Below are 14,895 nucleotides of genomic sequence, written 5' to 3'. Positions count from 1 at the left end.
CCATAATGAAAAATATATGTAATTTATGTATGTAAATCTGGGCTTCCCACATGGTGCAGAGATAAAGAATCCGCCTGCCAGTGCAGGAGATGTAGGAAACTCGGATTCCGTGCCTGTGTCCGGGAAGAGCCTCTGGAGGAAGAAGTAGCAACCCACTCCAGTTTTCTTTCCTGGAGATGGACAGAGGAGCCTCGTGGGCTTACAGTCCATGGGGTCGCAAAGAGTCTGACATGACTGAGCACACACGCATATATGTAAATCTGTATTTGCATATATATATATATGTAAAATGTGTGTATTACACTCTTTCTGAATATTTCACACACACCCCAGCTGTCAGTGGTAAATATAAAATTTAAGGAATTGGGTGATTTTCCCTCTGACTTTAATAACTTGATGTTACTACTGGTACAGTCTGGGAATTAAACTGAGAGAATTTCTTAAAACTTGTATTTTTTGCCAAATAGATGGGGAGCATCAATGTTCTGTTTCTAAATTTTAAAAAATGTTACATATAGTCACTCTGGGCTTCCACTTCTCTCCCTCTACATCCTAATAGTTGGTATTTACATTTTTGTTGTTGACAACTGATAAAGGCAGCCCCGGCTGCCTTTGCTCTGCCTCTGTCCCCATGAGGGTTTGGGTGGGTTATGTGTCAACCTGAAGAGGGTGTTCAAGGACGCCCTGGAACTCGGAGGTGCTCCCACCACACTCGCTCAGAACCCGTTCCCTTCAGCCTTTGGTAAAACCCCACCCAGAAGATCTAGTTCTGTATCCAATCTTACTTTTAGTAACTTTTATAATCTGAAGGCAATCTGAGGGGATGGGTAGATACTGAAAAATAAATAGGTCTCTTCTGGCTGGCCTCCTGAGTCAGTGATAATTTTCTCTGTGCCTAATGATGGAGAGAATACTTTGATCCTCATGAGTAGATGCTATCAGCTTAAAAGCTTTGATTATTATTAATAATTAGTAGAAACATAATCTAAATTACTAGAATAAATTATATTCTGTGATGAAGAATATGGCCTTGCATTAGAAATCACGTCATCCTGACAAAAATAGTGGAAAATGTTTGTGAATATTAGCAAAAATGACTCAGTCCTAGTAGAAATCTGTTTGCATATTTCCTGCTGTGGTTTTCTAACCTAAGATAAATTTAGTACTTGATGATAATCATTCTTGATTTTGATAATAAGTATCAAATTGTTTTCATCTGTTCATGGCTTTTTATTATTCCCAAAAATGAAATTATGAAAACAATTATCCTAGCAATGCTTTATGTTTCTTTCTGACACTTTAACTTTGGATTATTAAAGACATTATAAGAAGAAGGGTATTGCAGAATTATGTATTGTAGCTAGCACATTAATTTCACTTGGAACTGATAGCTCCAATTCATTAAATGACTTGTGAACTCCTTAGCACACTACTTTTGTTTCTGTCATTAAAACCTGATGAAAATATCATATTCCTCTAGTAATATTTTAAATACTAGTTGCTACAAAATGACAAACTGGATCTAACACTTAAATTTAAGCACCTTTAATCAAAAGCAATATTTAAAATATCGCCAGAATTCCCATTAATCTGGATCATAACTTTGGTTTTGAATTCTATATCTAATAAAAACATGGATTTATCAGATGTCCAACCCTTCTGTCCTTCCATGCTCCAATGACCTCACCTTGTATTTTTTTAATTCCATAAAAAGAAAACATCTCTAGGGAGTGCTTCCCATCCCAGAGGTTATTAGCAGCATCTTACAGGCATCATCCTGCACATGTATGCATGAGTGCTACGATACCTCAGTCACGTTCAACTGTGGGCGACCCTATGGACCATAGCCCACCAAGCTCCTCTGTCCATGGGATTCTTCAGGCGAGAATACCAGAATGCTTGCCATGCCTTCCTCCAGGGGCTCTTCCCGACCCAGGGACTGAGCCCAGGTCGTCTGCATCTCCTGCATTGGCAGGGGAAATCTCTACCACTAGCGCCACCAGGGAAGCCCAGAGACTGTTCACAAAGTTGTGAGCAGGCTAGTAAAGGAACTTTCTTCCTCCCTTGCTTGGAGGCAATGGAAGCTCCCCTCCCACATCTAGGAACTCCCAGCTGCCCTGGGGATGCAGAGGATTTGAGAACTGGAAGTCTCCACACCCACAGGCCTCCTCAGAGGGCCCCTGCTCAGGGGGTTCTCAGAGGACTCCAAACCGCTTGAGCACAGAAGAGGTCCTCATTTATTCTGGTTTGGCTCTGAACCAACCCACAGCCTCTAGGGCAGGTCTTCTTCAGCCCAAGTTGCCAGAACTATGATGCTGTGAAATGTTTCATGAGAAAAGGATTGAGTGGCCAAGTTTAAGAAATGCTGCATTCGCTAGCTTTCAATTCTTGATTCATGATCACCACAACATGTGAAAAAGTCTTGTTGACCTTTGTTTAGTTCAGAACTTGAAATTGTTTGACCATGGAACCAAACTTATTCGGCTAGGAAATTTTCTGTTTAATGTAAGATAAAAATTAATCAAAACCTAAAAAAATTAGTGATGTGTGGCCTGCCCTTGTGAAATGCCGGCTGATTGCTCTGGGCCTTATAAGGCTGAAAGGCTTTGATATTACAGCCTGCTAGGCTCTCCAGACCTCTTATCATGTGCGTGACTTATTTCTTGAGACTTTACGACCTCTGGGAGGATCAGAGGTGTGGCCTGTTAATATCCACCAGTTTAAAAATGACTGCTAGGTGTTAATAGTAAATGTGTATAACCAAGGACAGCTAGAATTAAAACAGCATCAGGAAAGCCAGGAATAACTGGATGGTCCTCCGTGGGTCCTATACTCAGATCATGCATTCTCTTGCAGAGTCAGTTCTAGAAGAACAGAGGTGCATGGAACTTAAAACTCTTTTTGGATGTGGCCCAATGTAGTAGAAAGAATACAGGCTTTGAAATCAGAGAACCACTTGAATCAAAACTGCCATTCACTAGCTGTGTGACCTGGTACAAATTGTGTAACTCCTCTGCATCTTACTTTCCTCATCTGTAAAATGGAAATCTACCATTGAGAACAAAACAAAAGTGCCCAGTGTCCAGTTGCCAAGTCGTGTCTGACTCTTTGCAACCCCGTGGACACTAGCACACCAGGCTCCCCTGTCCTACACTATCTCCTGGAGTTTGTTCAAATTCATGCCCCTTGAGTTGGTGATGCTATCGTTTAACTATCCCAGTATCAGAAACATAAATTATATAATAAAAGCTAGTTTCTTTCTCTTCTGTCTCTGAAAGTGACTTGCCAAAGCTCCTATGACTAACTCAAGGTACAGCTAGGACTAGACTTGTGATCTCTTCTGGGGCTTCATCCATGCAGTAGATGCATGATTCATCTAAAGCTTGTCCCTTGCTGCCTCTTCCCATCATGGGGACTGATGTCAGTACTCTGTGTATTCATTCCTTCATCTCCTTCTGGAATAAAATGGGGGCATGGGTATATAGTTAGCAGATCCAGGGCCTAGGGGAAGCAATGCCTAACAAGTGAGCATCACAGAATGTTTAACAGACTATTTTTAAAGTTTATGCTCTTTCAAAGAATAAATTCTACTCAAGATCCTGAGAGTTTCTGGAAGCATGCATTCCCAGTAGATGGCAGCATCGCTTCATTTACTTCCACATAAAAGTTCACAGCATGTGTTGGTTGCTGATAGTGTTATTCACTCTGTCACGTCTTGTGTCTTGGACTTCTTGAGACCCCATGGACGGTAGCCCACCAGGCTTCTCTGTCCATGGGAATCCCTAGGCAAGAATACTGGAGTAGGCAGCCATTCCCTTCTTCAAGGTATCTTCCCAACCCAGGGATCGAACCCAGGTCTCCATTGTAGGCAGACACTTTACCTACTGTCTGAGCACCAGGGAAGTCCCATACGAACAATAACCCAGTAACAATTTCACTAATAAACAGTAGGATGTTGGTGAATGCCTCTTTTCCCTGCTCTTAAGTTTTTCTCTCTTGAAGAAAGTAAGTGCTTCTTGTTACCACTGAGACCTTTTGGATCTATGACTTTTAAGAAAAAAAGTAAGAAAAATGGTTTCCTCTGCTTCCTGTTCAGAGGCTACTCACATTCTTTTATAACCTGGTCTCAAGTAAAAGACTCTGCTTTCAAATTCTTCCTTCCTTTGACTTATATTGATTGCAACCTGGCCAAACATTTGTTTGAAAACTCCCTTTGCTCCTAGGGCAGGGTTGCTTTGTGTTGGTCTTAGAGAGAGGCAGTTGTTCTTTTAACAGAAATTGATCTTGAATCAGTGTTCTGCAGTGCCTTATAGAGGTGGTATGCAAATAACCGCGAGTCAATCCCAGGGCCGACAGACCAATGGGGAAGTCTATGCTGCATTAACTTGTAAATCAGAGTGCTTTCAACTGACCCGTTTGGCTTCCCTGGCGTCTCAGTGGTAAAGAAACCGCCTGCCAGTGCAGGAGACACGGTTCGATCCCTGGGTCGGGCAGATGCCCTGAAGAAGGAAATGGCAACCCATTCTAGTATTTCTTGCCTGGAACATCCCATGGACAGAGGAGCCTGGTGGGCTACAGTCCATGGGGTTGCAAGAGTGGGACACAGCTGAGTGACTGAACACAGCAGCAACTGACCCTTGATGGATTTTCCATATTCTTCCCAAAATATGAGGCTGAAGTGTAGAGGCTGAGAGATGATTGGATAGTGAGTACAAAAATATGAGCGTTTTTGGCCATGGCTCACTGCTGACTTCTGTTTGTGTGTTGTCAGAGCTGTCCCATAGGCTACACCGGCAAGTGGTGTGAGTACACAGCCTGCGGTGGGTGGGATCTGCACCATGTCGGCCGTGGGCAGCAGCGAGCATCAGCCCGGGGGCTGTCTGCGTGGTGGTGCTGGCTTTCCTGCTGCTCCTGGGGCTGTGCGGAGCTCACTGCCACAGGTGATTTTGCTTCCACTGGAACTTTCTGCCTCCTTCGAGCTCCTCGCGGGGCCTCTTGGAGATGAGCTTCTTCTACATACTTATTTCACTTAAAAACTGGAAGAACAGTAAAAAGAAAAGAAAATAAAACAAAAATGACCCAGCAGTTTGCTGCTCTAAAACATCAGTGGTTTTATTGTTCCTTTCCAGTCTTTGAACACAGACCGATGTAGTTTGTTGGGTGGTCATTTAACAGCATACATTTTTATGTTCCACTTTTTCTTTTAGCATCACAGCCTTCCCCTTACCCCATCCCCAGCCTGCATAACTATAATTTTTCATAAGTCCTGTCCATTGAGTTGATTTCCCACAAAATACTAACTTCTATTCAAGAAAATCAGTATCTTCCCTAAATTGGAAGGAAGTTTCTGGTTCTTGGAGTTTATGTTTTTAATCATTTCCAATTAAAAGCTTAGAACTGTGGAATAATAGTATTTACATATTTATTACAAAAAAAAAAAAAAGAAACCAACCCATTACATTGGGCATCACATTGTTTGCTTATTTTCCACTTTCTTAAAAAGTAGGCCAGTGTCATCTACTGTCCTCAATATTGAAAAGCATTTTATGCACTATTGTAGCTTGTCTGGCTAATTTAGGGCTTAATAAATGCTTTCTGTTCTTATTGTTATGATTTTCCAAGAATCGTAAGCTTCCCCACGGAGTCCCACATTCCAAACCCTTTTCTATCTTGAGACACAGGATTCATGGGGAAAAACTTGACATTTTAATTCAGTGATCCGTCAGTAAACTTTGTACTTTTTAGCCTAGTGTTCAATCAATATGTTGGATGTTTGTAGACAGAATATTGAATAATCAGCTGTTCATCCATTAGACAGAATGTCAAAAGAAAAGCAGATGTTTGGCAAATACTGGTTAAAAAAAAATGGAAGGAAGAAACTTAAGTCCACATTTACTATAATTATTAAGTTGGTTTTTTTTTCCTTATTCTGTGGACTATAACATAGTAAGATTCTCCTGGGATCAAATTAAAATTGCCAACTTAAATTTTGCCACATCACTGATGTATACCAGTAAATACAACTCCAGCACTGAGTTTGTCAGTTAGGTGTGTTAAGCAATATTCTTTAAAGAGATGAAATCAGTTATTCCTCCCTTTGTATCAGTCTTACCTGTCTTATTTAGATTAGCTGTCCAAACACTATTTGTTTTGTGTATCTCTGAAAAGGCTATTTGTGAAACTAAATAATTTTTAAAAGTATGGTAATGTAATTACTTCATGAAACTTGATTTCTTGAAAGGCCTGCTTTATAAGAAAATCAACAGGAAGGAGTATGTTCCACAAACTATACCTTGAAACTTTGGAACTGTGTATATTAATCATTTCAATTGTTCTCCTTGATATCTTTGACTAAAAATAATAACCCACACCATTTCCCAGTGGGTTCCATCTGTTACATGGAATTCACAGCTCCTGGGATGGGCTTCCAGAGCAGCCCTTATCTTCCTATTGCCCTTCCTCAGATGGGCAGATGGGAAGATCGCCTGGAGAAGGGAAAGGCTCCCCACTCCAGTATTCTGGCCTGGAGAATTGCATGGACTCTAAAGTCCATGGGGTCGCCAAGAGTTGGACACGACTGAGCAGCTTTCACTTTCAGATGGGCAGACAGGCCTGTGTGGCTGAGGGTTGCACTCCCAAAGGGAACTGAGCTGCCATCTGCCTTGAGGTAGTTGCGCTGTTTGGGAATCTCGAGGCTGGCTGGAGTCTTCCCCACCACCTTTCCTTCATTGCCTCCCCTTAGGTGGCTGCTCAGATGTGATGTACCTGTCTCTCTCCCTCTTGAGGGTGGGCTCTGAGGACAGGGGTCCCTGTTAGATCTCCTTTCCTTTTACCCCCTCCCCTAGGGCATGACACCATGCCTAGCATAGACCTGGACAGAGCCTAGGCTTTATATCTGTTGATTGAAAGCAAAACAAAGCAAGGCACAAGAGGAGAGTTATGAGTTGAGTTTTATCTGGAGCAAAATGAAGATTACAGCTCAGGAAACAGCAGTTCAGATAGCTCTGAGAAACTGCTCCAAAGAGGTAGCGGGGAACGTCAGAATACATGTGACTTTGGTGAAGGTGGGGGGAGTATGTGTGATCAAGCACCTATTTTTTGCAGAAGGTTATTGCTAGTCATGAGGAGCAAACATCACCATGAAGAATTTTAATAATTTTCTAGGTACAAGGAGATGCAAGAATTTGGTTCATAAAATCTTTTCCTGAAAAAATTTTTAACTCTCTGAAGATGTGTCCTGCCAGATTTTCCCAGAGCACAGAGTGCTTCACTTCTGCTCTTCACCCTGAACTCCTTTCAGGGGGTGTTGAAGGTCAGCAGTTTCAGCAGCTCGTGACTTAATCCTTATAGAGGTAGATGGCACGTGCCCCTGTGTAGTTGGCCCATCACTGTGACCTAGCCCCTGGGCTGCCCTTGGTAGCCATGTGCCTTGGGTACATCACTACTATCTTCCAACCGCACTGGCTTCAGTAGTAAAATGGAGCTAATAGTGTGTATGTCACACAATTGCTGTGATAGTGTTTCTAAAATAGGCACTCCCCTCTCTACAAATTCAAAGTCCATTGAAGCAGAGATTTTGTTGTTTTTCCATTGCTATGTCTCCAGTACTAGGACAAGGCCTAGGATGTAGTTAGTACTCAGTCGATATATCCATGAATGCATGCATGACTTCCCCTGCCTCCCATGCCCTCCTCCTCCCTTCTCACAGTACCTTGGAAACAGTGAAACATAATCTGTAAAATAATGCAGGAAAGAAGGCTTTAAAACCCGAAGTTATGCTCCTAGTTTCCTTAATGCTTCTCTTCTCTCATGCATCTTAGGTACCTAAATTTCAGTAACAAAAGTAATTGTCTGACCATCACTGAATGAGCTAGTGTTTTGTTTTGAGATCGTCTCACATTTTGGCTTTATTGCAGGACTCAGAAGCGGCTATTGAAAAATCCGAAGAATCCTTGTGAAGAACCGAGCAGAGATGTGATCCGTAGCAGGCCTGCAGATGGCGAGGTTGGGATGCCTTCTTGCCCCCAACCTTGGGTAATGTAACCAAAGTACATGAAGCAAGAAATTGGCTTTATATTAACCCCAGTTCATTTTTTCTCATTCTTTGCTGAGTTGAGAGAGACTGGAACCTATTATAACTTCCAGCTGGTGTTAATATTACCCAACACCACAACAACTGGGAGGTCCTGGGTGGGCAGTGGGGCTGGGGGAACTGTGTCCTAAATTAATCAGACAAGCTAAACTAGTGCCATAATGTAAAGGCACAAGATATTTATGGGATCCTTTTTTCTATCATGTACTTTCTTGCTATAACTTAGCTTTTTATGTGTTTGTGAAAAGTCTTTCCCAATTTTTAGGTGATCCCTTTCAGATGGATGTCTTACAAACTGAAGATTATGCTCCTAATTTTCTTAAAACTTCTTTTCTTACACATATTTTAAGTCCTTAACCTTCAGCAGCAAAAGAGTTTGCCAGCTTTAGCAAATAAAAATACAGAACACCTAGCTAAATTCGTACTAATACTGAAAGTTCAATTTTAAATTCAAATATTCCTAGGTATCCTGTATTTTGTCTGATAACCCTGTATATTTTCCAAAAAGCATAGTAACTGCAAAGTTCAAAATGCTTCATAGATCATCCTCTTCAGTCACTGATCTTAGAACACTAGAGGGCAGAGATGGGATAAGATCTCTTGCAATGGTTGGGATTTCCGTTTCCAGGATCCTTTCAGAGACACATGTGTGTTGTTGGTATCATTTGTGGTATATATTGTGGAAGAAGCTGGATATGGCAGGCCCATGGGGAAGTGAAACCTGTGGGCACATAGAGACAAGCTTATTAAGGGGGTTTGGAGGGTCAAAGGCATTACTTGGAGTCCTTCCCATATCGCATCTTCCTGCCTCTACCTCATATGTATTTCAGAGAATAGCTTTCCTGTGGCTGTGCTTTTGACCGACAAGCAACTGTCTGTCTTTGCCCATTGTTGGCATTCAATGTGTACTTATTTTTTGGTTGAACTTGAGTACAGAAATGCAATAAGAAATGAGAATTCTGACTATACTGTTCTACCAATTGGCTCATTTTCAGCAAATCACTTAACCCCTGTTTCCTCATCAGGACTCCAAGGCGTTTGGATTACATGGTCTGTAAGGTCCCTTCTGTTTCTAGTGATTCCCTAAATGTGTGGTTCTGAGTGAATCTAGTTACAGAAATGTCCTCAGATCTTTGAAGCTTCATGACTCGTGGAATCCTTAATTACCCTGATTTCATTGTTAGTCTATATGGTACTTTCTTCAGGTTTTAGGTAGCAAGTTTAGTTCATTTTGTTTAAATCATAGGAGAGAAGGAAAAATGCAATCTGTGTGTATCTTCTTTTTATTTTTTTTTTTCAAGGAACATGGCTGCAATGACAATAGCTGATTTCTTTTTCTTTCTTTTTTTTCCCATTTATTTTTATTAGTTGGAGGCTAATTACTTTACAATATTGTAATGGTTTTTGTCATACACTGACATGAATCAGCCATGGATTTACATGTGTTCCCCATCCCGATCCCCACTCCCGCCTCCCTCCCCATCCCATCCCTCTGGGTCTTCCCAGTGCACCAGCCCCAGCCGTAGCTCAGCTCAGCGGTTCCTTCTACTTCATCGTATTTTTAAAAACTCAGAGACACTTGCCGCTGTGAGCAGCGTTCGGACACAGGGCCATGGTGAGAGGCTGATCCACAGTGGTCAGAACCATCTTGATACCAACTGCTGCTGCCGGCATCAGTGAGCACGGGAGGGAGCACCCGAACGAGGAGGAGAAGCAGCAGAAACAAATCTGGTTCCATCAGCTGCCTTCCCCAACCCAGGCCAGAATCCGGGAACCTATGTTCTTCTAGCAGAGAGGCATGAGGTTGGAAAATTTGCAGTGCAGAGGGCTGAAGTCTGGCTTGAGCCAGGCAACCGAGTGTCATTTCTGCTTTGGCCCAGCCTCTTCATTCATTCATTTCTCCACTCTTCCCCAGTAGCATATTGGACACTTCCTGACCTGGGGGGCTCATCTTCTGGTGTCATATCTTTTTGCCTTTTTGCACTGTTAATGGGGTTCTCATGGCAAGAATACTGGAGTGGTTTGCCATTCCTTTCTCCAGTTAGAAAAATGGGCATGTGCCCTTAAACAGTGGGTCATGTATTAATTTTGCATTGTGTTACTGCAGGAGACTATTGATGAGGAGGAGATGGCAAGGATGCTTAGAGTTGTGGAAAATAAGAAGATGAAAATGTGTTCAGGGGATTCACCATTCTCTCACCAACATTTTTTTCCCTTATCAACCATTCATTATTTTTCCTATACTTTTCTAAAAAGGAAATATGATCAAGGAAACTTTTTTTTCTTTTCTTCACTACATTTCTGAGTTAGGGGCTCATTATGTAGCGGGCCCGTTTCTGAACCAATGGAGCATAATCAACCAGAGTCTTAGGGGCATCCTCTCTGCTGGGTTACTGATTGGCAAGGAAGGATTTGACCAAACTGCATCCTTCATCCTGGGGCATGGGGTAACTTCTTTTCTTTCCTTTTATCTTTGACCTATTAATACTTTAATCTCTAATCTATCTTGTGTGAAAGTGAAAGTCGCTCAGTCGTGCCTGACTCTTTGCAACTCCGCTGACTATATGGTCCATGGAATTCTCCAGGCCAGAATACTGGAGTGGGTAGCTGTTCCCTTCTCCAAGGGATCTTCCCAACCCAGGGATGAAACCCAGGTCTTCCGCATTGCAGGCGGATTCTTTACCACCTGAGCCACCAGGGAAGCCCAAGTATACTGGAGTGGGGAGCCTATCCCTTCTCCAGCAGATCTCCCTGGCCCAGGAATTGGACTGGGGTCTCCTGCATTGCAGGTTGATTCATCTCTTGTGAATGTGAGCCAATTAACTCTGGTCAGCCTGCATTGCAAGTCCCAATCAAATGCGGACAGTACAAACAATGACAGAAATGATAATTCTGTTGACCAAAGAGAAATAATGTTGTTTTCTGGACCTGTCTTTTAGAATTTTGGTTCCCAAGCTGTTCAAGCATAAGAAGACATTTCATGGATCCTTGAAAAATAGTAGCTGCATTTATGAGTTCTTATTAGTCACTAATGAGCCCAAATTATTCAAACCTTAGTATATTTAGGTGAATTTTATTAACTAAGCACCTACACATATATTTGGAAAGTTGGAGCAGAAACATGTAAGAGGCGTTATTTATCTGGTCTATGGGCAACTCTTAGACCTCTTGTAGATTTATGGGTTGCTTATGGGAAAAAGTAGTCCCTTGGGATCCATGGCCTAAAAGTTGGGATTCCAGAATTAGAATAGATTCTTCAATAAAGGTATTAGTAGTGCCTAGTTGCTTTAATAGAGAGTAACATAAGGCTTCTCACTGAAAACTGAACCCTTCACTAGCCAGAGAAACAAAGTTGATAGGGCTTTCCTTTTGGCTTTCCCCTCCTATAGGATGAACATTACAAAGCCATAGACTTAATGTATGTTGAGATAATTTATGAATTTTGACAGTGTTTTTTCTCTCCCTTTTGTTCTCTGCAGTTCGTGGTTGTAAAGGAACATCAAAACCTCGGGAATGGGAGTCCACCCGAGGCCCTCACGGAAGGCCTGGCAGCGGGTATTGGCCAGTTTTCCCCCCGGATCCTGGTGAATGAGTATCTTTATCTGGATCTTGACATTTCCCTGAGTGTGGAAAATCTCATCTATGCACAGAAGCAATAGTGAAATTGTATAAGCTATGTGAGCAACTGGCTGTATTGGAATGCCATAGAGCTTAGAGAAATATATTTGGACCAGATTCCTGTCTTATGTGAGGTTACCACATTCACTCAAAACTCTGGCCACAGAGCAGCCTGCTAGATCCTTCTAAGCAAGCACACAGTGAGTGCCTCCTTATTCTGAATTACACTGGAGTTTGAGGTCATCCTTGGGGTTAGGATCTATACTGGCTGTTGTCAGTAGGGCTCCAGCGAAATTGCAAATGGCCCCAAGAAAATGTGTTTCATGTTCTAGAATAAAGGGTTCTTGTGAATTTAACTTGATCTGTGGACTGTCCTAGGGATTGAGGGATCTGGGGATTCTCCTAGGGATTGAGGACTATATAAGTCTTATTAGGGTCTAGCCCTCAGCCAGATGCCTGGCTTCTGTGAAATCCAGTCAGATCCCTAGAAGAAGGGCCATAAAATCAACTCACATTTTTAGGCTGTTGTGGAGTTCAATCTGCTTCAGGTAGAAATGGAGTTAGATATGATTTGACATAATACTTTTACCAAGAGTTGCATTATGATTAGCTTCTTGGGCTTGGTTCTTAGATATATATCATAGTCGTATTTCCTAACTCACAGGACAAGGTTGAATATACTTTGTATCGTAAACCTTTAGAAAGTTCAGAATAAACTTTGAGACAATAGTTTCTCTGCTCATGAGAGGCACTTCAGCCCCACTTATGTTTTCTGATATTTGCCCTTTATAAATACACTGAAGTTCTCCTCCTAGAACTTCCTTGTACAGAGAACACTGGATTCTTGTTTTGAAAAACTCACTCCAAACCCCCCTCTCATTCATGTTGCCATGTAACCCAGATTCAGGATGACTTTATTTCCTAATTTGAGGAAGGCTCTGGATACTAAAGTATACTTCAGAATTGAACATTAAAACTACAGTCAATATTTTACCTATTATACACATATATTAATAACATATAAAATATATACTATATATAATATTTATTGTAGTTTTAATATGTGTTGTTAAACCTGGATAATGAAAATATTTGGCATTTTCAAAAGTTGCTTAGGGTTTTGTTATTTTTGAAAGTAGTGGAGTACCTCACGTAGTACTTTTTCTTGAGGAGCTAAAAGCAAATAATGTTTTGGTATGAAAGTCATCTTCTTTAGAGGTACATATAATGTAATTTTGCAAATGAAAGAGTATGGTTAAGCCCAGAAAACACTGAGGACTCAGTTAGCTGAGTATTTTCAGGAATAAGTTAGAGTCTCTCTCTCTTTGTTCATTCTGATACAAACAGTTTGACCTATTCTGTATAAGCCACTCATATACCTGTCTCCCAATATGAGTCATCACATCCCCAATCATGTCTAGCCAGCCCATAAATGTTTAATATCTGTTATGAAAGAGCATGTAGAGATTGGAGGTGGGGAGGTAGAGTGGAAAATGAGATAAAAGCTCAAGTTTGGCTCTGAACCAATTCTTTCTATACTCCTGGAAAACCCATTAAACCACAAGCTAAACTAGTAGTGCCTCCAAAGTTACTTATTCACTGACCTAAACCAGTGCAGGTTAGGGTAGAATACCATGTCAGGAAATAGGAATGCAACTGCATTTAAAACCCAAGCTCTGTTTTCAAGTCATTTATGGGCCAAATGGAAAGAGAGAAAGTTCACAGAGAAAGCTAAATAGCAATGTCAGGTAGCACAGTCCTTTGAATCATCTTAACTAACCAAAACTATTTTAATTTTTTAAAAATTGGGTTCAGAATGGCTTGAAAATAGGTTTATTTGTATCTCATATTTCAGGTCTACTCTCCAACCACTGTTAGGGTCTTGTTTGCTGGACACTGTAAGTGATGGGAATACTGAAATGTCTTTTTTCTGTTGTATAGCGTCCTTGGAACAATCATCATGGAGAATGGAGCCCCAGATGTATGTGGGCACAGAGCAAGGAAGCTGTGCTGCATCATCCAACGATAAAGGCTCTGGCGACCTGGGGATGAAGTGTAGATTTCATCTTCTCTCTGAGAGGGCACGGCCCATTGCTGAGGGGGTTGAGAAATCCTGTCCTCTCCCATCAGCTTACCCTTTGTGGCAACAAAGGTTTGCACACCAAATGGAGCTGACTCAGTGAAAACTTGAGTTAAAAGTAAGATCATGAGGAATAAACTGTATTGATGGACGGTAATACTTCATTTTAAAAGTAGAGGAAAAATACAGTTTTTCCATCTATTATCTCTACAACCTACTCAGTGTTGAAGGCAAATATATATTGCGGTTTTGATTCTTCCTTCAAGTAGTCTTACTGCAGACTTTCAAGTAAAGTAACCTGGAGAATTATTTGGTATTTCATTAGACACCAAAATGGGGAAAATAGTGCTTTATAAATTGTGTTCAAGTGTTCAATAATCAATACAAATTTTTTTCCTGCCCAGAAGAAATCTGGGGTTAAAGTAATCAATTATACTGGTTTGGTCAGTTATAATTTCTTTTATTTGGACAGAACATTTAGCTCAATCTTATGAAGTGGCTAGAATATTAAAATTATTGTTATAATACATCATAGTCATTTAACTTATAATTGGCATGGTCCATGGTGGTAATTTTGCAGAATGAATTTTGATAAATTAATGAAAAATCTACTAACTTAGAACCTTATTTCTTCAAAATTACATGGTTTATTTTTTCTATTTTAAAATCTTTGAAGGAAAACTTTTAAACCATTACCCAAGAGATTTCTCTGTTTCTGTTGTTACTATCATTTTCCCCACAGAAATGAAAATGGTAAATTCCCCCTCTGTATGTTTGCACAGAATTTTTACTTATTTTCAAAATATGAGATTGTAAGCAAATTGCCTGATTTATTTTTATTTTGGACAGCAATCAATTTTTAAATAAAACCAATGCGTAACATAAACATCTTATTGCATACCTGGTTAAGTAATAAATTATAGTTTAAGGGGATGTTAGAGTTAAAGCAAAGTGGTTTGACCAGCTTGCTATTGTTACTTTAAGCAAAACATATTTGAAATCTTTCTCTCTGTTATAAAATTTCACAAGGTATTACAATTAAAGATCATTCTTGGAGTTAAGACATTGTTATTACAAATTACAAAACTTAATACAGTTATCTGTG

General features: G+C 40.7%; 1 protein-coding gene across 1 annotated transcript in view; it reads left to right on the top strand.

Moving 5' to 3' along the window:
• Positions 1–13,893, top strand: part of EGF (epidermal growth factor) — an 89,190-nt gene extending 75,297 nt beyond the window's left edge. The window contains 6 exon segments of the mRNA XM_065907230.1: positions 4,774–4,856; positions 4,859–4,933; positions 7,889–8,034; positions 11,572–11,665; positions 11,668–11,676; positions 13,652–13,893. Coding sequence (XP_065763302.1) covers positions 4,774–4,856; positions 4,859–4,933; positions 7,889–8,034; positions 11,572–11,665; positions 11,668–11,676; positions 13,652–13,893 — 649 coding nt within the window.
• Positions 13,894–14,895: the final 1,002 nt, after the last annotated feature.

This window comes from Muntiacus reevesi, chromosome 16, assembly GCF_963930625.1.
Source record: "Muntiacus reevesi chromosome 16, mMunRee1.1, whole genome shotgun sequence".
Classification (NCBI taxonomy): Eukaryota; Metazoa; Chordata; class Mammalia; order Artiodactyla; family Cervidae; genus Muntiacus; species Muntiacus reevesi.
The sequence above is the reverse complement of the archived record's forward strand: the minus strand, read 5'-3'. Positions and strand labels throughout refer to the sequence as shown.